General features: G+C 40.0%; 1 protein-coding gene across 1 annotated transcript in view; it reads left to right on the top strand.

Annotated features, from left to right (window-relative positions):
* Nucleotides 1-25,188, top strand: part of LOC122813851 (zinc finger protein 501-like) — a 187,584-nt gene that overhangs the window by 135,942 nt on the left and 26,454 nt on the right. Inside the window, exon 4 of the mRNA XM_044086388.1 lies at nucleotides 12,576-12,698. Coding sequence (XP_043942323.1) covers nucleotides 12,576-12,698 — 123 coding nt within the window. The remainder of the gene's footprint in view (nucleotides 1-12,575; nucleotides 12,699-25,188) is intronic.

The following is a 25,188-nucleotide window of genomic DNA, read 5'->3' as shown; positions in this document are numbered from 1 at the left end:
CTATTCCTGGGAACATTCCTGTACATTGGTTATACATCATCATTTTTATCTCATGTCTTTCTATCTGAACTGTTAGTAATTGAGCCTCATCTACCTCTAACCTTGGCATATTTAATTCTTCCATAAACATTTCCATTTGTAATTTTTCTTGATTTCCATATTTATCTGCTTTATGCAGATTTTAATAAAAATTCCGAAATAGTTCTAGTACCTCTGCAGGATTTCTTGTTATCATTCTTATTATAGGCTACCTAAGCTTGGCAGCAACACTTTCTACTTTCTGTTGCCTGAGTCGTTGTGCTAAGTTTTTGTGCACTGGAGTTATTATCAAAAAAAAAATAAATAAAAAAAAAAAACAGTTGCTTAACAATAGTCTTTCTAAACCCATGCATATTATTGAGGTAATCCTTTATTTTCTGTTTAGCAATCTGCAATTGCTCCTGTTCTTGTCCTGTGAGATTCCCCCATTCTGCAATACTTTAACCATTGTTAGTCCTTCTAAATAATTCTTGTTACTTCTTAACATCTCTCTTTCTTTTATTTCCACCCTATTTCTAAAGTCCACTTTAATTTTATCCACCTCCTTAGCGATACCTTCAGAAGAAATGTCCTTCTTCTCTAATATCTCGCAAATAATTTCCACTAGCCATCCCTTAAATTCATCTATTTTCAACAGAGAGGTAGGAAAGGGCCAGTGTCTCATTTTTACTACATTACCCTGCATTTTTATTTTAGTTATTATTCGCTCATGATCTGAAATAGTTATTGGATGCATATCAGACCTTTCAATTAGATGCACATGTTCCTATAAAATACAAGTTCTGTCTAGCCTAACCCACTTTTTGTATCTTGGAGAATATGTAAATTCACTCCGAACTCCTACTACTAAATTCACACTTTCCATGCCAAATTCAAAAACCTACCCTTTTTTGTTATATTTTCCCTTCTCGGTCCCCAGATGTATCCTCACTGCTGCAAATCAAATTCCAATCCCAACCTATAATTAATATCTACCCTGCTGAAAGCTGATTATTTTTCCCAGAATTTTCTTAAGCTCCATTATAGCAGGTTTAAGTGGAATATAAGTACATGTCAGTGTAATCCTCTTCCCTTGCCAGTATCCCCTTAGTACTATAAATCTACCATTATTGTCTTTTTTATCCTCTTCTATCACTACTGGAGCTCTTCTTGCAATTAATATAAGTATTCCCCTTTTCCTTTGTCCCAAATATACGGCTGAATAACCATCCCAAAAAACTTTCTTTATCAAATTCACATGCTCAGTTCTTTCCAAATGTGTCTCCTGTAGCATAGCTATTTGTACTGTTTTTCTTTTATATATATCTGTGAGACCACTTACATTTAAAGATAATACAGAAAGCTTTGCCATTATGTTTAGAATTTATGATTCTCTTCTGTTATGGGTAACAGCCTTTTTTTAAAAAAATGTCTAGTTCCAGGTTTTGTGTATGCATACACTATTTGGCAGGTTGATCTTTTATACAGTTGCTTCTTGTCATATCCATTTGAACCTATGTCACATATTATAAAACTTTTTGATGTTATGTAGTCCAATCTCACCTTCATTCTTACCCATGGGTTTGGAGCCGAACCTCAGCTCCGACTCGGCCATACTCTAGCTCGAAGTCTTCAATTGGCTCGTAGCTAAGAAGTATCCCATCATACAACAGGTCTGTTCCCCAGATCTCGTTTGCCACGCATTATGCTCAGACGTGGTCTTGCTTTTGGTCGTGGCTAAGTATACTGTTCATAAAAGTTTTATAAACTGTTAATTTGTTGTTGCTCAAAAAAAAGCTATTTTCATAGCTCTGTGTGTGGCAGTGGTGTTTTACTGCCTTTGTTTGTTTCTCTTTCTGTTTTTTGTGGCCTTGTCTTGGCCATTTTGGTATCCCATTCATTTCTTTCCCCACGGGCTAGGCCCGTTTAAGTTAGAGGACCTAGTCCTCCCCATTGCTTCTGTGTGATCTTTGGTTTGGTGCTCCATTCTGTTAGCGTTAGTGTTGTTGTATCTGGCTAATGGTGCTATCCTGCCTTTGTTTCCCCGGGCTAGGCCCATTTAAGTTAGAGGGCCTAGTCCTCCCTGTTGTCTTTCCCGCTGGTTTCTAGGCCGATTTAGTTAGAGGCTCTGTTTCTTGTGTGGGGTTAGTTGGGTCTAGTGTGTGTATGTATTAATTTGTTCCTTTCAGCATGTCCAAGGATTCTAAGGAACACAGGCCTTCAGGCTTTAAAAAGTGTGTTGAGTACAACAATAAAATATCTTTAACTGATGGGCACTCTGTGTGCATGTACTGCTTGGGGGCTATTCACCTCCAAGAGTCCTGCTTGTTTTGTCATTCCTTCAGTCCTCGTGTGCTATAGGAGAGGAAGAACAAGCTCATTTTGAAAGGACTGCTTAAACACTTCTTCGAGGAAGACTTGGCTTAGTCTTCCAGTGCATTATCTTCTCCAGCTAAAAAGGACAAAAAGACTTCTAAGAAGCACTCTTAGGCTCTGTCCATTTCTTCAGAGCTGCCAGAGAAAGTTGCTAGAACACTTTCTCCTTCTTCGGGTCCATTGCCCTTGGTGCTGACAGAAGGTAGTCTTTTGACTAAGTCCGTATTGGCTACCAGCCTTTCTGAGCCGGTCATGGATATTTTGATTTGGAGCTGGTCTCCAGGTATTCACCTGTTTTTTCCTTCACACAAGTCCCCTTCTGTAGGGAGATCCAGATCTCCTACATTATCCCCCAGGTCTTCCAGGACCCTTTCCGATGAGGACATTGATAGGGTGGTGAAGAAACTGCTTCAGTCATCGGTGTTGGCCAAATTGATTTCGGCTCTGACCCAGTCAGCTCCGGAGTCTATGGCCTCTTCATCCTTTGTTGTTCCTGCTCCGAGCCCTTCTCGGTCTTCGGAGCCAGAGTTGTCCATTCCATCAGGTGACATTAGGTCAGTTCCAGTAGCCTCACCTGGCCCCTCAGTTCCGAATTCCGCTCTGACCTCGTCAGCTCCATCCACGGGGTTGAGGGTCCACGGTTCTCTGGTCAGACCCGAGGGGGAGGGATCGGATCGATCTTCATTGATTCTGAGCCTTCCTCTCGGTGCTTCGGCTCGAGTGAGCTTGGACCCGACATCTGCTTCAGACCTCATCTCCTCGGCATTGAGGGCTACTACTGTTTCCTCTACAGCTATTTGGCCTTTGGAGCCGGGGGGATCAGCCTTCGAGGTTATGAGGAGCGTGCTGGCCAGGTCATCAGCTGCAACCTATGGCACCAATACTCTGCCCCCTCCAGCACCGGTGTCAGTTTCAGATTACCCCTATCCATGGGTAGCGGAAACCCTAAGCCTCAGGATACCTCCATGAGTAGTCCCCAATTTTCTGAAGTCTCTCCAGAGTTTTTGCCTAAGGAGCCCATCAGAAAGAGATTGTGTGAAAGGAAACACCTTGACTCCCCGGATGAGTCTGTCACATTGGACACTGACCTCGAGGAGTCAGAGGGGTCCCCCAAGTCATCTTCTGAAGATATCTGTTTTTTTAGATATCCTGGAGATCTTGAAGCAGAGAGGTGGCTGGCCCTCCAAATCCCCTTCTGATGAGGAGTCGGTGTTCCTGAAGGCTTTCGGGTCTCAACCCTCCGCCTCTTGGGTTTCTCCCCCTTTTGATGAGCTACTAGATCTTGTCTGTCAAAAGGTGTGGGAAACTCCTGACACTGTGGAACCGGTCCCTAGGAGACCTAGTAAGTTTTTGTCTGCCCCCTCTGACAAGGAATATCTAACTAAAGGCGTTCCAGTAGATGCCATGGTGGTGGCAGCGGCCACCAAGAAGGAACTTGCTGAAACTTCGTCTACCGTCCATCTGCCTAATAAGGAGTCCTGGGCTATGGACAGGTATGGGAAGCATGTGTTTACTTCAGCGGCCTTTACACTGCAGTTGCTGAATTACTTAACGCATTTTACAAGGCTCCAGAGAGATCTCGTAAAAGAGCTAGGAGATTCTCTACAGGGTAACATTTCTGATGCCATGGCACAGAAGGTCAATGCACAGATGTCTACCCTAAATTCCCTTACCAACTCCTCCATGAGGCTGATCTCATACGCAGCAGATGGAACAAGTAGGGCAGCGGGTTACGGAGTCTCTCTTAGGAGACTCTCCTGGATGCGCCTGTTCAATTTTGCAGAGGCCTTCAAGTTTACATTCACCAACTCCCCCTTTGATGGTTCATCGTTGTTCAGAACCAAGGTGAAGGACACTCTCACTAGGTGCGAACAAGAAGGAAAAACTCTGTCTGCCATGGGAGTCCATTTTTCCATGCCTGCTAGACCTTACCCCAAGGGCCAGAAGGATGGGAAAATGTGGTTCAGAAAGTTGCAGAGGTTTTTTCAGGGCACACAATGTGATTCCCCCTCCAGAGGCAGGGAAGGGGGTGGAAATTCAGGTAGATGCTGCCCTAGAGGCAGAGGAGGCCTGCGTAACCAGGGGGACTGTGATTCCTTTCATGGTTCTCCCTACCAGCGCTCCTGAAGGGAGGCCCAACTGTGCATCTCTGGAGCTAGTCGGGGGTCGCATTTCTTTATACCAAGAAACCTGGCAAGACATCACCCAAGATGAGTGGGTATTAAAGATAATTTCCAGTGGTTATCATATTCCCTTCTCTTCTCTTCCCCTGCCAACCAAGAGAATCTCAGACGTTCCACCCAGTCACAGGGATTCCGCGACTTTAAAAATAAAAAATTTGCTTTCGAAGGGAGCCATCCAGCCTGTCCCCACAGACCAAGTAGGATTAGGGACTTACTCCAGATTCTTTTTGGTGCTGAAAAGAACAGGGAACTTGAGACCCATCTTGGATCTCAGCCAGTTGAACCTTCATGTACAAAAGTCCAAGTTCCGCATGTTCACCTTACAGTCAATACTCCCTCTGTTAGGGAAAGATGTGTGGATGTGCTCCATCTACCTCAAAGATGCTTACTACCATATCAAGATGGACAGGGCATCAAGAAGTAATCTACGCTTCTGGCTGGGAGCTAGTCAGTATCATTTTCGTGCTCTGCCCCTTGGTCTCACCACAGCCCCCCGGGTGTTCACCAAATGCATGGCAGTGGTAACGGCTCACTTGAAACATCAGGGATTCCAAGTGTTTCTGTACCTGGACGACTGGCTCCTTTCTGCCACCACCAGGCATCTACTGTTACAGACCAGGGACGCCACCATTACACTGTGCCAAAGGTTAGGAAGTACTCTAAATTGGGAAAAATCTGCCTTGTTGCCTAGATACGGTGCTCATGAGGGCCTTCTTACCAGATGACAGAATTCAGGCTTTACAACAGCAGGTCTACTCCTTACTACCATTGAGGAAGGTCAAAGCAAAAGTGGTCCTCAAGTTATTAGGGACCATGGCTGACATGATCATGCTAGTTCCTCTTGCCAGACTACACATGAGGGTTCTTCAGTGGCTGCTTTTCGCCCAATGGTCACTACAGCATTTTCCACTCTCCCATTCTATTCTGATTACAGACACATGCAAGCAGGATCTATGCTGGTGGCTTCAGGGCAGCAGTCTCAACATGGGCAAGCCTTTTGTCCCATCTTCTCCAGTTGCCATGGTGACCACGGATGCCTCCCAAATTGGGTGGGGGGGGGGGTTATCTTGGCAGGACTGTCCAAGGCATGTGGCAGGATCATGAGACCCATTTGCATATCAATGTCCTGGAGATGAGAGCACTGCTATTAGCGTTGCAAGCAGTTCAGAGCTTTCTTCCTCTAGGGACAATTGCAATCCACTCAGACAACATGTCAGTGGTATGGTACCTGAACCAAATCATACCCCCTTTGCAGAGAAGCACTTTGAGTTTGGCAGTGGGTGGTGTTTTCCCAACCCTTTCTAGTTGCAATGCACATACCAGGGAAGTACAACGCGATTGCCGACAGGCTGAGCAGAGCTATCCGAATGCCTCACGAGTGGTCCCTGAACAGTTATGTTGCGGAAGAGATATTCCACAGGTGGGGGTCAGCCTATGATTTATTTGCCAGCCCCCTCAATGCCAAATGCAGCAGCTATTTCACCCTTATCCCCCTGGAGGGGGAGACACCCAGGGATGCTCTGGCTTACGATTGGCCCTCCGGTCTTCTCTACACCTTTCCACCATTACCTCTCATATCAAAGGTCATTCAGAAAGCACAGTCTTTGGGAAGCAAAATGATCCTCATTGCTCCACACTGGCCTCGTCAGATTTGGTTTCCCTTCCTTCAACCCTATCTAATGTACAAGCCCCGGATTCTGGACCCAGCTCCAGATCTGCTGACTCGTATGTCAGGACAGTTCCATCCCTCAATCCAGACCCTCAAGTTGACAGCTTGGCTGCTCCAGGTCCATCCTTAGTCGGGCTTCATGATTTTTCCCTGGAAGTGGTCCATATTCTATCATCTTCCCACAAGCCTTCTACCAGGAAGATTTATTCCAGTAAGTGGAAGAGATTTTCTATTTGTGCCCATGAGAGACATATTGATCCTTATACAGCACCTATTTCGGCAATATTGGAATTTCTTCCTCAACTATTCAGTCAGGGTTCAGCTGCAGCAACCATTAAAGTACAATTGGCAGCGATTTCTACCTTTCATGTTGCTAATGAGCCCAACATTGTGGCTCATAGGCTTTGTACAGCTTTTCTGAGAGGGACATTGTTACTCCAACCTCCAGTGTATGATCCGGTGATGCCAATCGGACCTCAGTTTTGTACTACAGAAGCTCACTTCTACTCTGTTTGTGCCCGCAGCTACATGTAACATTAAATTTTTGTCATGGAAGACCGTATTCTTGGTAGTCATAACTTCAGCTAGGCGGGTCTCATCAGTTAGATGTTCATAGACAATTGCGTTTCTATTTACATAGGACAAAAGATTTCAGGAAATCGGATCAAATGTTTCAGCCATTTTCAGACACTAGATTTGGGGTTCTTTTTTCTAAGGTAACCTTGTCTCACTGGATCTCTGATTGCATCTCATTTATTTATGCTTCCAATGGCAAAGAATTACCCTTTAAAGTGAAGGCTCATTCTAAACGATCTGTGGCTACCTCAACTGCGTTTCAGACTAGGATGTCTATGGATGATATTTGTGCTGCAGCAACATGTGCTTCACCTCATACCTTTATTAGTCACTACAATTAGATCTGATCTCTAGAGGCAGATCTTCGTTTGGTTCCACGGTGCTCAAGAGTATTTTTCACTGAGCTACCCAAGATCAAGGTGCTAGGGACGCTGTCCCATGGGTAAAAATGAAGGCGAGATTGGACTACATAACATCAAGATGTTATGTACTCACCATAACGTTCAATGTATGTAGTCCATCTCGCCTTACATTCTTACTAACCCTTCCTCCTTCCCCCTCCTGGAGGACCTGGGGTATTGTCACTAGGTGTCAGTAGTCCTTTCTGTTGGGGGTTGTTCTTCTTCTTCTCAGTGTGTACGTGTGTGAGCTTGCAGCAAACAAGATCTGGGGAATAGACATGTTGCATGATGGGATACCTCTTAGCTACGAGCCAATTGAAGACTTTGAGCTAGAGTATGGCTGATTCAGAACCGAGGTTCGGCTCCAAACTCACGGGTAACAATGTAAGGCGGGATGGACTACATACATCAAATGTTATGGTGAGTACATAACTTCCTGTTTTAGTTAAAGCCCTCAAAAAAACCCACCCAGAACACCCCTAAAACCTACTAACTTAAGAGTTACGCAGAAAACTATGTACATCTTCAAAGTCTGAAGTTTAAGCCTCCTAATAGGAACAATTGTCACAGACTGACAGCCACACTCATATACTTGGATTAGGTTATTCATGCTAAGATGCATGGTACAGCCTGTGCTTGTATCAAGTGTTGTCTGTTTTTGCGTGATCTTTATTCCTTTTCCAGATTGGAAAAACAATTTGATGCTTTCAGAAAACATTATTTCCTAGCCATTGAGAGAAAGAAGTATTCTGTTTATTACTCCTTATCAGATTGTCTCCATGGAGACATGACTACCAGATACAGGGTTGCCTCTACAAGCACTCATTTGTTTGCTAGAGGAAAAAACATATTATATTCACAGTTCTTTTTTATTTATTTGCTTCCTCTTAAAACATGTTACTAGATCAAGCCAAGGATCTTAATCCTGCCATTCATCTATGCAAAATTAAGAAAAAGCACATCAATTTTTCTTGTATCCTGCTCTTTTGACCAGTCTTTTCTTCATTTTGTTTCACATTGCAGTGCCTACATTTCTTAAAACTGAACAAGGAGAAAGAAAGAAGAAGAAGTGAAAAAGGGTGCATGTTTACTTTAGTATCCTTGTTACACCTGAAAATAACCGAGAAAGCTTTACTTTATAGCATGCAGATTGTCATGCATTACAAAAATATTTCAGTTAAGAACAAAATTTTGTTTTACTTATAGTTAACGCTTTCCTTCCTCTTCCCCTCTCTTAAATGTTCTTCCAAACATTAAAGGCATGAAGTAGGGCATATGCTTTGGAGTCCTCTGCAAATTGAACAAAGTCAAAAAGTCTAATATTGCCAGGTTTTCTTGTTCTGTCATGTTTCACAAATATATTGAATGCTTTGTAATTCCCCATAGATGTGTCAATTTCTGACTTACTGGTTTTCTTCCTGTTGATCTCCATGTCCAAAGTCCAGTCTGATTCATTTCCAACATACTCCAAGTTCTTCAAGTCAATTCTTGTGCTTTTTTCTGTGTCTCATGCATTTTTCTTTGAAACATTGGAAAAAAGGTTTCACTGGCACAGTCTCTCCATGAGCTTTATTACCAGAAGAGCAAGAGTCAGAATCTCCTTTTGTTTCATAGCTCACTTTTTGTTAGACACACATGTTTTGCATCAAAAAGTGATTTTGACCCTCCAAAAAAGAATATTCTGAAAATAGCTGGATACATGAGATATGACTCTCTCAACTGCTTCTCGACATTCCCTGCTTAGTAGAATAAATTTACGCCTCTTCTTCCTGGTGTACAGTGAGTAACAATTTTCCACAAACACTCTGTCTCCTACTTTTGGTATTTTGTCCTTCTGCCACAGTTTTGTCAGAATCAACTCTTTCTGCTGGTAGGATTACATCTTTACCATTACAGGACTTCGTTGTGTTCTCACGACCAAGGTTGGAGCATACACACACTATGCCCTTTCAATTAACAACTCCTGCTATGGAATACCAGTCCAGCTGCATATTTGTGCTTTCGTAAAATTAATGCAGGCTGTTCCTTCCAGCTTCTCTGGTACAGCAGAAAATTTCAGGTTTTCCCTACATGCTCTGACTCTAATTCTAGTGTTCTTTGAAGCATCTCTTCTTGATCAGTCACTTATTCAGCCAGCCTTTTCTTCATTTTGACCTCTGATTTTTGTAGTTTTATCACCTCAACTGAATATCTGTTTAAAGCTTCACCATTTTTTCTAGATGTTTATTATTTGAGTTGACATACTCCTTCAATGTTCCATTTATTTTGTCAGTTTTGAGTACATTTGACTTATTTTTTCCTCTAGGTTACTGGAAGTCATGTCTTGCACCAAAGCTGGAGGATGCACTGCTTTTTGCTGAACAGTTGCAGAATTTTTCCCAGTCAGTGTTTTATCCTCATCTTTTCTGGTTGATATTCTTTAGGTTCTCTGAATTTCTTTTTTGCTGCCATCCGGGCAGTGTACTTTACTAGGTAGTTACTGAAATTTACCCAAAAATGGAAGTTCACTGGATGTCTTTTTTGAGTTTCTGCTTTCATACTAGGAGAGTTGAAATTAAGGTGTTAAGTCAGTGTGCAGGCAACCTGGAAGTCCTCCTAAATATTTATGTGCTGACTTGTTTTTTGATGCTTCTTATGTACTTGTGAAGCTTTTGTCTTCACTCCACTGAAAATGGTCAGTACTTTACACAAAGGAACAATGGGTGGGCATCTGTATGGCTGCCAAGTATGCAGTAACATCCAGAAAGTTTATGATTTTTGCATGGAAGTGTTTGTGTAGGTATTTTTATATCCAGCGCAGACATCCAATATTTTTTCTGAGTTAAATAGAAGTTGCTGCAGACATGATGGAAAAGTGAGAGGAAATTGAGAATATATAGGGTATGAACTGCTGTTTGTATTCTTATATATTTCCTGTATATTTTCATATATATATATATATATATATATATATATATATATATATATATATATATATATATTGATGTATATATGTATGTATTTATTTTATGCACATTTTCTAGATTATAATATATGTTTATTCTTTTAAGTAATGTTAAGTGTATGCCAATTTTTAGCATTTATTAATGTATGACTTTGTTTAGATAGGTACTATGTTTTTAGGCATCAGGACACTTTAAGGGAACATTTGCATATTTGATTTAAGTGAACATTGGATTGGTGTGATTAAATATAAAAGTGGCTGAGTTTTTGGAATGGTTGTCTGATGAAGCAGCTTGTAGCTGTGAAAGCGCTCACCTTGTCACTTTTTTCGTATTAAATATATGGTTTTATCTGCCGTGGTATGGAGCCTTCTTCTGTTTTTACTTAAAATTTTGACTACTTTGTTGAAGGACATGTTTACCTACATCCTGTTTTCTTTTTGGACTATTATTTGCTGTTTTAATCTGGGGTATAGAGACATGGCTGAAGGTATTGTCTTGGTTCCACAGTTAGAGTCTTTACATAAAGGCAATAATAGTAAGAATGTGCAACAAAGAGACATTACAACCTGTGTTTTGGAAAGAGAAAATCCCCTCTTGGACTTTCAGCCGATGACTAATAATATGCATCAAGAGACTGTCTGTGAGTATGATTTGGCAGCTCTTAAGAGGGATTGTTTTAAGCTAGAGAATGATGCATGCAAGCTTAAACGTTTGCAAGTACAAAGATTTTATTTTGAAGCCTGTATAAGTCTGAACATTGTACGCTGTGGGCTAAGGGTATTGAATATGCCCACGTATGATACGACTTATAAAGATCTGTTAACTAAATGGCAACAGCTAAATCTAGAGACGAGTTATAAATATATGCGTCTCCTAATAGACTTTTTTAAACCAGAGGAGGACAAACTTCTTAAGGATGTTACCCAGCTACAGACTGATATATATGATAGATATCCATCCAATGTAGTGGATGTTAAGATGGATTTTGTCATTGAGACTCTAAACAACTATGAGTTGCAGCTCCTGTCCTATAAAAAGAAGATCATCCAGAGGGATTTGCATGATTTTGCAAATGGCCGTGTGTTTGCTTGGCCCAGAAAGGCTAAAATGGACCCTAGGAGTGGAATGAATGCTATGGGATCCCCACTTCAGGAAAGGAATAAGCATGTTTCCACCTTAATGAACTTGGCTGATGGGCACCCAACTGATGACAACAACGGGGGAATGCCCCCTGCTACTATTAGCACAATTGCAGTGCAAACGAGCGTTCCTTCATCACAGAGCGCCTCTACATCTGGTGGAGCTAGAAGAAAATACAATGTTAGTTTTATTGATCATGGTAGTGCTTCAACTAGTGAGAATTCTAGCTCTGTATGTATTAATACACTATACCCAATTAGGGCGAACCTACAGCAGGGGCTGTCAGAAACAGAAAGCATTAGCAGAAGACGGGAACACACTCACATTCAGAAGAAAGAGGCAGGGCCAGAACAATCGCTAATTTGGAATTTATCTAAATGGACATTGACCGCTGAAGAGGCTAGAGTACTAAATAAAGGTATGACTTTTATACCTGTGAATAAAATGACTTTAACGGAAAATGTTGTTGAACTTAAGACCTTCACTTGTAATTTAATGTTAAAGATGCAATTTGGCAAGGGAGAGGAACCAAGCAATGGTGTCAGAACTTTTAAAAGAAACAGTAGCTACATACCAAATATTAATGGGGTTGTTGAAACTTTTGAGATCAATCCTGGAGCCACTCCTTTTTTTGTATTAAATATATGGTTTCATCTGCCGTGTTCTGGAGCCTTCTTCTGTGTTTACTTTACAAATTGAGAATATAGTTTTTGGGAATGTAATGAGTTGTCAGATTATAAAAAATTCATACTGACAACTTTGTCAGAAATGTTTGGGGAGCAAATGGGTGTAACTAAGGAAATTATTCTTTTGTGCTGGGATACAGGATCTGGATTGCCTAGTCATAGTAAGGCTTTGCTAAAATTAATGCTATTGGCTGCCAAAAATGGAAATCAAAACCAATTGTAACTGAAGTTTTGAGTATTGTAAAAAAAAAAATAAAAGAATTGGGGGAGAGATCTTCAGAAAAGGGAAGGAGCAAATTACATAGATCCAGGCAGGAGGAGCTGGCGTGGTGAAGCTTAAGGAAAGACAGGACTTGAGAAACTTATGAAATTCGGGGTAAATGATACCTGTACTAAAAAGGAATACATATGTATAATGATTGAATCTAATGAAAATATTTACATTGTTTTTATTTTCATTTCTATAACTGTATGTGTTCCCAAGTTCAAAATGTATGAACTTACTAAAGTATTTAAAAAATAAAATGGGACCTGCCTAGTTGGACACCCTGAATAATAAAATCTTTATTTTTATTGTGCAGGGTACAAAATACCCCCAGAGAAATTATTACTACTATTAAAAGCATATGAAGAGCTGCCAGAAGGGGATGTTGATGGAAAAAATACTGCTAAACAGAAGGATAGTCTTGAATGTAATATCCATGGTAAGTAAACAGTTTATTTAATTATACCTGTTTTTTTAAATGCGTTTCTTGCTGATAATGGTAACATCTTACAAAACCAGAAAAAATGTATTTAACTTCTTGGATTGTTGTGAAACACTAAGTGGCAGTGTAATTTCACACTTTCTGCCTGAGAGTTTCGTATTTGACAGCTGTGATATTTTTTCTGAAAATGTAGTTAAGCAAATGGTAAACCTGTTCAATATTCAGTTACCTTCCATCCATTTGTAATCTTCTTGTATACTGAGAAGTACTTTAACATACATTTTCTTTTGATGAAATTAAACAAATAATCATTAATATCTGTGTAACTGTATTAGTTTGACCCCTAATGTCAGTAGCATTTTTGTTTGTGCAGATTTTGAGCTCCAGTTTGACATGAAACACTTGATTAACCTAATTCATTGTACAGTAGTTTACAAAAACAAAATTTCTATTTACATGATTTATGAATCGAACAGCTGTGAATACTGCTGAAGTTGTAAAATGCAAAAATCAAATAGCGGTACAAACTTTAATTGGCATTAAACACGTTTTTATTTGATAACAAGAAGTGCCAAACTGTTATTGTTTCAAGTTAAGACTGCATTAGTGTGTATCACATATTCATAATTCATCAGGAAGAATGAATTTCTCTGTTAGTGTGCATCTCATTTTGATATTGTTGTATTGCTTAAGTTTATGTTTTGACCTATATGATGCAGTCATCAGTGATTTTTGATTGGACATTGGCATGTGTGTATTCATTTAGTTTTAGAAATAATTGATAATTTTATTACATTTGTACAACAAATGGAAATATTTCTTGCATGCAGTCCTTCAGCCAAGTAAATGATTTCCTTTATCCCTACCCGTCCTGTCAAACATTACTGCTTTGCATGCTCAGTTATGAAAATATAATATTTTATAATAAGCATGTTTTCTTATTTAATATATCATCCATATGTAAATATTTCTGCAGCTTTACAACTCTGGCACCTTGAAACTATAATCAATTCATCTATCCGTATATAAACCTAACAAGAACACCCTACAGTACTTCCAGAAATTGTATCAACATGAAGTTGAGTATGTTCATATAGAACACACATTCATAACTGGGCATTGATATGTTGGTATAGAACACACATTCATAACTGGGCATTGATATGTTGGTATAGAACACACATTCATAACTGGGCATTGATATGTTCATATAGAACACACATTCATAACTGGGCATTGATATGTTGGTATAGAACACACATTCATAACTGGGCATTGATATGTTGGTATAGAACACACATTCATAACTGGGCATTGATATGTTGGTATAGAACACACATTCATAACTGGGCATTGATATGTTGGTATAGAACACACATTCATAACTGGGCATTGATATGTTGGTATAGAACACACATTTTTAACTGGGCATTAATATGTTGGTATAGAACACACATTCATAACTGGGCATTGATATGTTGGTATAGAACACACATTCATAACTGGGCATTAATGTGTTGGTATAGAACACACATTTTTAACTGGGCATTGATATGTTGGTATAGAACACACATTTTTAACTGGGCATTAATATGTTGGTATAGAACACACATTCATAACTGGGCATTGATATGTTGGTATAGAACACACATTCATAACTGGGCATTAATATGTTGGTATAGAACACACATTTTTAACTGGGCATTGATATGTTGGTATAGAACACACATTTTTAACTGGGCATTAATATGTTGGTATAGAACACACATTCATAACTGGGCATTGATATGTTGGTATAGAACACACATTTTTAACTGGGCATTGATATGTTGGTATAGAACACACATTTTTAACTGAGTATTAATATGTCGGTATAGAACACACATTCATAACTGGGTATTAATATATCAATATAGAACACACATTCATAGCTGGGCATTAATATGTTGGTATAGAACACACATTCATAGCTGAGTATTAATATGTCGGTATAGAACACACATTCACGACTGGGCATTAATATATCAATATAGAACACACATTCATAGCTGGGCATTAATATGTTGGTATAGAACACACATTCATAACTGAGTATTAATATGTTGGTATAGAACACACATTCATAGCTGGGCATTAATATGTTGGTATAGAACACACATTCATAACTGAGTATTAATATGTTGGTATAGAACACGCATTCATAACTGGTTATTAATATGTTGGTATAGAACACACATTCATAACTGAGTATTAATATGTTGGTATAGAACACGCATTCATAACTGGTTATTAATATGTTGGTATAGAACACACATTCATAACTCGGCATTAATATGTTGGTATATAACACACATTCATAACTCGGCATTAATATGTTGGTATATAACACACTCATAACTGGGCATTAACTGATAAGCTCTGTCTTTGTGCATTCAGTTTGGGTCATGTTAAGTTATTTGAATATGTGATGTCTGGCCATTCGACATGCAGTTTAGCAAAGATTTTTAGTGAACAGTGGCATGCCCACTTTAACCCATTTATAACAGGGATTCATAATTTTATGACAACTGCAAAGCTAATATAATTATCTCATGCAATCTCTACTTTATTCTGAAAATATATATATATTTTTTTCCTTCCAATGAACAAGTCAGGAAAGTACTGCTGTATCCCCTCAGTTATGCACAGAGTTCAGAAATTGTATTTATGTGCATAATTGGTCATGAAGAGTACAGATCTGTACAATTAGACAACTTTAACGACAGCTTGCACTGCAATTTATCTGATATTTTGCACACAACACATCATAAATGCAGTGCGTTGTAGCATTCATTATCATCAGAAAGGTTTGAACAATAATTAGTGCCTACAAAGCAGTATGTTACCATGTAAGGAAAGCTTGAAGATTTCCCAGCAACCAAGCAGCAGAATTAATTTAGATATATACTGAGGCAGAAGATATAGCAATTACCTACTGGTTGACAAATTCACCTCCAGCTTTCTCCCTTTCTCTCCCTCAAATCTCTCTCAGGAAATATCATCAAATATAACCCCCTACTATCACTAGGGAACAAGTCCATAATGCTCTCTCTAAGGCCAAGAACAATGCATCAATGAGCCCAGACAGTATCTCAGGATACCGTCTAAATAGCATAAAACATGGCCTGTCACACCTTCTGGAATTGCTGTTTAACTGTAGATTCCAAACAGGCTTTGGGCCTCATGAATGGAGAACAACACTAATAATGCCTTTGCACAAAGGTGGGCCATCTTCAGACCCTGAAAACTACAGACTCATACGTCTCAATAGTCTCATATGCAAAGTCATGGAAAGAATTGTCATGGAAATGATCAGTAATGACATAGGAAACCTCCAAACACTGAACTCAGCCTAATTTGTTTTCATCAAGGGCAGTCCATGCCTACTCAACTTGGTGGACTTCTTTGAAAAGGCTACCAAAGCAATTGATGAGGGCAATACAGTTCACGCTGCCTACCTGGATCTGGCTAAGGCATTTGACACAATACCCTACTTGGGAATTGTTGAAAAACTCAAAAGATTAAGTATAAACCCTTATGTCACCCAGTGGATAGCCAACAGGCTCACATACCTGACCCAGGAAGTTAGAACTGGGGAATCAACCTCTACAAAGAGGCCAGTCACAAGAAGTATACCTCAGAGATCAATCCTGGGGCCACTCCTTTTTGGCATTTACTACTCTGAAGTCAATGTCAGTGTCAAGGTCTTTCTTTGTATGCCAGTTGACCTTCGATAACAGCATTCATATGTTCATATAATGGGGGAATAATGTTCTGTTCCTCTTCACTCGTATTATCCGCAAAATTAATTTAATTTCTTATTGATTGATATTAACTGGTTAGCAGATTCATCCAATTTATATTCTTTCATTAAATATTGTGATGCCTTAACATTTTCTTTTTCAAAGCAATCAGACCACAATGCTAATCCAGCCCTTTTTAGTAAATTGATTTTAACATTGTTCTAGACGTATGTGTAATAGGAAAATATGAAGATTTTCATTTCGATATTCATAGGTTCATAGGTTCATACTAGGCTATCTGCCCTAGGGCATTTATAAGCCTAGCCAGAGTGTTTGGCTTTCGCCACCCATTTTAAATTAATTTTGCTATGCCTTTTTTTGAGGTTTGTATACTGTGCCTCTATCTAACAGTGACACAGAAGTGATAGCCGGGGTAAACCTACGATCTCCCATCCACTCATCAAGATTCCTCTTGAAGAGAGTCAATGTGTGACTCTGCCTAATTTGGACTGGGATTTTATTCCAGAGTGAAGGGAGCCTCTGGGTTATGAATCTGTCCCTCCAGCAAGTCCTATTTATTTCAGTGCTGAGGTTCAAGTCTCTCGAGCGCGTAGCTCGATGGGATTTGGATTTTCTGAGGTGCAGCATGTCCATTAATTCCGGGTTGGACATGGCTTTATACGTCAGGCACAGATCGCCTCTGAGCAGGCGGTATGCCACTGAGTAGAGCTGGAGTTTCTTTAACCGGGCAGCATATGGCATCTGTTTGAGCCCTTTGATCCTCTTGGTGAGGTACTTTTGGGGTCTTTCCAGTTGCTGCAGGTGTCTGGTAAGGTACATCCCAAAAGGGGCATTGTACTCAATTATGGGCCTGATGAGGGATGAGTAAAGATGTCGATGACCTCCCTGATCTAGATGTGAGTCCCTTCATGATTAGGTGGGCTATATAAAATGTTTTTCTAACCACTTTGGCCACGTGGTTGTCAAATGAGAGATTGCTATCAACTTGGGTCCCCAGGTCCCTAATGACTTCTTCTGTACTTAATGGATTACCACCTATGTGGTAATTTGTGGGCACTTTGTTTTTGCCAAAGGGGATGACTATACACTTTTTGGCATTTAGTTTGAGGCCATGGCTCTGGCACCAGTTGTCTGTTTCTATGAGGCCCTTTTGGAGGATGCTTGTGTCGGCTGGAGAGTTGATTATGGCGCCCAGTTTGCAGTCATCTGCGAACTTGGTCAGCCACAGTCCTTCCGTGTTGGCCTGTACCCGAGAAATATATACCGAACAAGAGAGGTCCCAGGACTGAGCCTTGTGGGATGCCACTTGTAACTGGTTTGGAGTCTGACATGGCTCCAGCAATTCTAACCATGTGGGTTTTGTCCTTGAGCCAGTTTGCAACCCATCTAGTGACATAGGGGTTTATATTTAAGCTGGTGAGCTTATCTATAATGTCCGAGTGGGGTATTGTATCGAAGGCTTTTGTGAGGTCCAGGTAGGCTGTGTGGACCACCTTCCCCTCGTCAATGGCCTTGGTGACTGTTTCAAAGAAATCGACCAGGTTTAAGAGGCAGGATCTGCCCTTAACAAAGCCAAACTGGGTAGGATCCAGTGTCTGTAGGTCCCCAATATCTTTATTTATGAGATCCATGATGATCCTTTCCATAGCTTTGCAGACCAAGCTAGTCAGGCTTATGGGGCAATAGTTTCCAGGATCCGTTGAGGCACCACCTTTGTGGAGAGGGACCACTGTTGCTGTACGCCACTGTTTGGGTACATATCCTGTAGTAAGGCTAAGATTGAACAGTAGTTTTATGTTTGGGTTTAGCTCTTCTTGGAGTTCATGTAGGACGCAGCCCGGGACACCATCTGGTCCCATTGATGCTGTGTTTTTTGCTTTGGAGAGGGCGGCTCTTACCTGAGCATCTGAGATGTCAGCGGGGCAGCACTCTGTTGGGATAGATATTTGCCCTTTTGGTGGGGAGAGGGGGGAGAAGTTTGCACTGAACCTGTCAGCTAGGATGTTGGCAATGTCTGTGGGCTCGGTGTATTTTTTGTCATTTTGGAGTAATTCTGAGCATATCTAGGAATTCCCTCCCAGGTTCCTAACATAACTAAAGAAAGCCTTGTGATTATCCTTAGTGTCCTGTGCAATTTTCTCTCGAAGCTGGCCTTAGACGATTTTATGAGTGCCCGTAGTTTTTTGCTAATACTGATCAGAGATGCCTTCCCTTTTTGGGATTTTGCTCTATCATGTAGTAGCTTCCTCCTTCTATTGTATAGTTTGTTTATGGCTGGGGTCCACCAGACAGGACATCTGCCTTTGGAGGATTGGGTCTTGGTTTTATTTGGGATTGCATGATCCATGCATTCCTGAAGGTGTTCATAGAATGCGTTTATAAAGGATTCTGCGTTCTGGGCCATATTTTCCACAGGCCCGGGGGCTTTGAAGGATTTCGCCTCAGTTTTGAGGCGTGTGAAATTTGCTTTAGAGAAGTTTTTTACTGTGGTTTTCTGGGCAGGGGGTGGGGTCGGGATGTGAATATCCAGTGAGATTAGTTTATGGTCTGATCTTACCAGTGAGGGATACACTTCTGGTCTGGAGCATAGTGTCCCCATGTTGGGGATGATCAGGTCCAGTATGTTTTCCCCTCTTGTGGGAGTGGTAATATATAAATTCTAGGAACCTTTGGGCTAGGGTGTTGGAGCTAGAGTAATGCTCCCAGTCTATGTTTGGGTAGTTGAAGTCGCCCAATATAATGTGTTTGGAGAGACCTTCATATTTTCCAGTATTCTCAGGAAGGCCAAGTGGGGTTCCTGTGTTTGGGAGGGTGGTCTGTAGCAGGCTATAAACTGGAAGGCAGTTTTACCCACAGTTAGTTGCACATGGATAGTCTCTGATGCTTCGTGCTGTGCCACCAACCAGGAGGTGTGGATATCTTTGACGAATATTGATACTCCCCCTCCTTTTGTGGTTCGGTCCAAGTTTTGGGGCCGAAAAGCATGGTATGAGGTATAACCTGGTAGTGCTGGGGTGCTCTCAGGAGCCTTGAACCAGGTTTCTGTTACTGCACAGATATTGATGTTCTCCATGCTAAGGAGAGTTTCGAGTGCGTGCATCTTGAGGTTTAGACTTCTGGCGTTGAGTAGCATTACTCTTAGTTTCTTATCCCTTGTGATACCTATGGAGGTGGGTTTGTCTTTTGAGCCTTGCCTAAAAAAGGCACTATGGGGTAGCAAGAGCCTTTGCCAATATCCGAAAGCCCAGGGGCGACAGGTGCAAGCCGTCCCTAGCGAAGCATCGTGGCTTGTCGAGCATGTCATCCCAGGCTGACAGGCATTGGATCCCCTTTGAATGACACCAGCACTTAAGCCAATTGTTGAAATTGATCATCTTGTCTTCATATTGTGGCATCATTCTTGGTGAGGGTAAGATGCTACTCAAGGTCAGGGTCATACCGGCCTGGGCTACATGCTCAGAGAGCTCCTCTATGTCTCTTTTCATGTAGTCCAGGGAGGTACATCTCAGGTCATTCACACCAGCATGGACAATGACTGAGTCATATTTGTACTTGCCTTGGAGTGACCTGAGTGCTTGTGTTATGTGGCAGATCCTAGCGCCCGACAGGCAGCTCACCGTGACCTTCTCCTTGTTCAGCCTGGTGAGCAGGACGTCAGTGTGCCTGACGATAGAGTCACCTATTACAAGTGTATCAGGTGTGTTGTTTAGCCTTAAGGGCTGTGACTGTTCGGCACACTGGCTTTGTGAGCTATGTGTTGCATGTGTTTTGTTTTGGGGTAGCGGTTGCTTGGGTGTCTGCTTTGGAGGTCTCTGCTGCTTAGGCAGATTTTTATTTAGAGCCTCTGAGTATGTTTTTGTTTGTTTATGTGTTTGGTTTGTTGTCGTGGTAGGTCTATGTGAGACTGGAATTGTAGTGAGTGTGGTTTCCTTCTCCTCCTGACTGGTTACGCCAGTACTGAGTTGAGAGAACTTAGCCTCCAGTTTGGCTATATGGTTGCATCTCTCACATGTGTTGGAATTTGTTGGGAGGACTAGAGGGTTGTCTGTGTACATGAGGCAGTTGTAACATTGCCTCAAGATTCCCAGATTCACCAGCTGGACCGGAGAGGAGATTGACAACTGACCTTTGGACATGCTAGAATAGTATTAGGAATTCCTTTATAATTGAAAAAAAGGGCCAATGGGGAACAAGGTACTCAAGGGGAGTTTGTGAGGGTGTAGTGCTTTTAATTTTTTAGAGCTGACTTATATAATTGCTTTAATGAGCAAGTGCCAGGTAACTTAAATGCAATGTGTTACAGGTAACTTAAATGCAAAAACGACAAACAGTTACTTTCTTTCAAGTGAAACAAGGAAATAAGTACAGTAATGCAGATATCACTAGGGATCCACAGAAGTGCTAAAAGGCCGTGTTTTAGGTGGAATTAGCGTTTCAGGGAAATAATCAAACAAGCATACAAATAAAGCTAGATTCAGCAGGCCTGGATCTAGTCTATGCTACAGCAAACAAGGTGTACCAATTTCAGTAAGAAACAGTTAGAATATGCAGGCACTATAAGCCTCTAACCAGAAATTCCCTGCTCAGAAGGGCAGAGTCCAGCCTCTCCTCCCACAAGAGTGCAGACCGCAGTCCTTCTTAACGTAAAATAACTGGCCTGAAGCCCAAGTGCTTAAACCAGAACTAATACACTTTTAGAATAACAGACACTGAGCTCTCAATCAGCAGTTCCCAACTTAGAAGGATGTAAGCTACCTGTCCTGCCACCACAGTGCAGGCCACAAACCTTCCTAATGTAAAACAACTGGTCTGAAGCCCAAGTGCTTAATCCAAAAGACTTAGAAATGATATCTACACTTTAATCAAGTTACTACCAGCAGTAATAAATAAAACGAATACTTTAAAGAATGCCTGGATAAGTGCTCAAGTTATACAAACAAAGCTAGATTCAGCAGGCCTGGATCTAGTCTATGTTACAGCAAACGAGGTGTACCAATTTCAGTAAGAAGCAGTTCAAATATGCAGGCACTATAAGCTTTAACCAGAAATTCCCAGCTCAGAAGGACAGAGTCCAGCCTCTCCTCCCACAAGAGTGCAGAACACGAACCCTCTTAATGTAAAATAACTGGCCTCAAGCCCAAGTGCTTAAACCAGAATTAATACACTTTTAGAATAACAGACACTGAGCCCTCAATCAGCAGTTCCCAACTTAGAAGGATGTAAGCTACCTGTTCTGCCACTACAGTGCAGACCACAAACCTGCCTAATGTAAAACTGGTCTGAAGCCCAGGTGCTTAAACTAAAAGGCTTACAATGAGTTACACCAAGCAGTAATAAATACAATTGAGTACTTTTAAGATGACGCAAAAGCAAAATAAAGTAGGAAAAAACACAAATACAGTAAAAGCAGATAATTTTTTTTTTTTTTTTTTTTTTTTTTTTTGAGAGAAAGGAGTAGCAGAAACTAAGCTGATTGGCCTTCTCAAATGCTCTCCCTGTACTGGATAGAATTTGGTAATGACACTAGACTGGGAGGAGGGTCCCAGATCAAAGTTACACTAGGGGCGGGCTGGGAGGAGGGTCCCAGATCAAAGTTACACTAGGGGCGGGCAACTGCAAAGCCACCAACTAAACAACAAAGAAATAAAGAACAAAATAAACAAAAAACAGGATACTTAATGTTATATATTGTAGCTCCAAGTTTATTAATGGAGTTTTAAAAACATATGAAGTGATTTCATATTTGCAGAATCTAAAGACTGAAATTAATTTACTTCTAAGGTAAATTTTATTAACTAGATGAAAGGATTATTGCATATTTCTAGTGTATCATGTTTAATAAAATTATAAGAATTTAGTAAAATCTGCTCCTGGATGGTTTTCCATCGACAAGTGTAGGTTAAGTCTAACCTGAGTATAATAGAGTTAAAACTTACAGCAATAGAATAAGATTCTAAATCTGGGAACCTAAAACCACCATACTCAACTCATTTTAATAAGCATTAACCTATCTTCAAAATTATACATTTTTAACTCTTAAAAAAAAAGACTGAACTGAAGGCATGAAAAATATAAAATCACGGCTGTTTAGCAAGAAAAAAAATGTCCATATTCTTCACTTCATTAAGCACTTAACATACCTTTCAATTTTCTGGCACTGAAAACAGGTACAAAAGGCCTTGAAAAGTAGGTACATCAAACCAAAAATCTGAGCATCTAATTAGCATAAATTTGAATATCAAATAACACAACTGTTCCCACTTCCAGTAAGAATGCGGGATACTACTCAGAAACACATCTATAAAAACATTGTATGACAAAAAAATGATGGAAAACATATAAGCACATTATCAGAGAGAGTGTGTAAAATCTATAGATTTTAATAAACAGTATTGGAAAACTCTACTAGAAGAGATCATTTGCTTCTGAAAGAATTAATATGTATGGCTTCTTTCTTTAAATTATTGGTGTCACCAGTATTTTCATCATGTAGCGTGGTTCTCTTTTTACTAGACAGTTTCAAAATTCATGTGTGATGACCGGTATTGAGAAAATTGTGTGATGTGGGTAAATTAAGCCTGAAAATAGGGATATGGTTCCAAAAATAGGTGCATCATGTACAAGGATAAGTCAGGACTGAAAAATAGGAATGTTTCACAGATATAGCTGTGAGGTCTAAGCACCTCCAAAAATGCTACAGCAGTAATATGAGCTAAACTTTGGTAAGCATTCTAATTGCTGGAGCTGAACCCCAAAACAAAATCTATTTAATGTATAAATCACCTTTTTCTTCTGATTCCTCACTTGTTTATCAAACAGTTTCATAGCGCAGTTCAGTTTCATAAGTTCCTAAAGTGTGAACTCTTCTAGTAGTCTTCTTACTGTACTAGGACTATAAAACAACACCTTTCTTATAATCAGTAAGTTCAGTTTACACATTTGTCTAATTCTTTTCTTTTTTTTTTGTCTAATTTTTTTTAATCTTTTCTTGACCTGTTTCTTAATTAAAATGTAGATGTAATGCAATGTTTTACCAGTGTTACATGAGCTGGTACATGTACAATCTGAGCAGTACAAAGGTCAAATGGATTAAATCTTCATCAGTTTTATACTTTTTTAATAATAATAATAAAATTCAGAACACCTTGATTGTTGTGTAATGGCAGTAATGCTTGGTGAGAGTGTAAATTAGTTTGGTCAGTTTGACTTGCTCATTTTATAAAACAATCAGATTGCTAGCTACCATTAAAAATATGCCATGCTTGGGAGAACTCTAGATATGCCATCCAGACATCACATTTAGTTAGAAATTCTGCTTCCCCTCATAGTCTTTGAAATTATAACCATTTTTTTTTTTATCACTACTAACTTTGATCTGCAATGGAAGAAACCTGTGCAATCCGCTTCTTTATATTTTTGACAAATAAGCAGAAACTATATTCATGATGATCAAAAAAGAGGAAAGTTCAGAAATTGTTAACCTGAGAGCTGTGCTGGAAAGCCAATAAAACACAAGAATGTGTTTTTCTATGATATTTTAAATAAACACCTATAACTTTGCCAAAAACAGACATTTTGAACTTAGTTATAGCATGTTCTCTGTGTTGTCCTGCAAAGTCAATTAAGAAGGAAGTAGTTATAGCATGTTCTCTGTGTTGTCCTGCAAAGTCAATTAAGAAGGAAGTAGGTGAAGTTTTAAGATTGTCTTAAACAAAGACATACAGCTCTACCAAAATTTGACAGTTTCATCCTGAATTGTCAGCACACACTCTATGGATCATTTTCTCTTGGACTATAACATTGAATATGGGCAAGTCAGATCAGGAATGTGAGTTTTTCTTTTGTGGATGTGACTGTTAAACACTGTTTCTAAATGAAATTGTACAGTGATGCACTGTAGGTATGTATGTGTCTTTCGGCTTTTCCCAGTTAGGGGTCACCACAGCGGAACTCCGGTCCACTAATGATTGGTAGTTGATTTTTACGTACCGGGTTATCAGCCCTGATGCACATCCTTCAACGAAGGCATGCCCCATTCACGTATGCCTCCACACAGAAGACGTTCTAGCTGAGAATCGAACTGGACAACGTCTTGCTATGAGGCGACAACGCTACCGCAGCACCACCACCGCAGTAGATACAGTGATGCACTGTAGGTAGGTAGGTTAAAGTGACTAACATGAAAACAGTGCACCAAAATTCTACAGAGCTAAAATGTCAATGCCTTGCACACTAATCAGTGACTTAAAATTGACAACATTATTTGCAACATATGCCCATAAGTCTACCGACCTTTAAAATCTTGAGCTCAGATTTTAAACTTACTGAGGGAATGTGGCCAATATGGTGATGCAGTAACAGCACTATGGAGAAGCTCTTCAGAAAATTGTTTGTGATGACAGGAAAAATTTAAGTAAAACAGGAGCTGAATAAGTCTAGAAAATGATTGTGTCTAGAAGGTGATAAAGCATTGTATCCTGACTGAACAGAGTTTTTTTATTAAAGCAAAATAATTTCAAGAAGCAACATTTCTGTGAGTTTTGTGTACTGAGAAAACTGCCTCCTCAGGAATCTGCCTTAAAAGATGTACAACAATTGCTTGCATTTGAGAAAGAACTAGCAATGAAAATGTAATTATTGTAAAACAAAGTGAACAATCTGCAGCAGAGTGTAGCTATCATTCT

Source organism: Protopterus annectens, chromosome 10.part0 (assembly GCF_019279795.1).
Source record: "Protopterus annectens isolate FY-2018-M chromosome 10.part0, PAN1.0, whole genome shotgun sequence".
Taxonomy (NCBI): domain Eukaryota; kingdom Metazoa; phylum Chordata; order Ceratodontiformes; family Protopteridae; genus Protopterus; species Protopterus annectens.
This window is presented reverse-complemented; position numbering and strand designations above follow the sequence as displayed.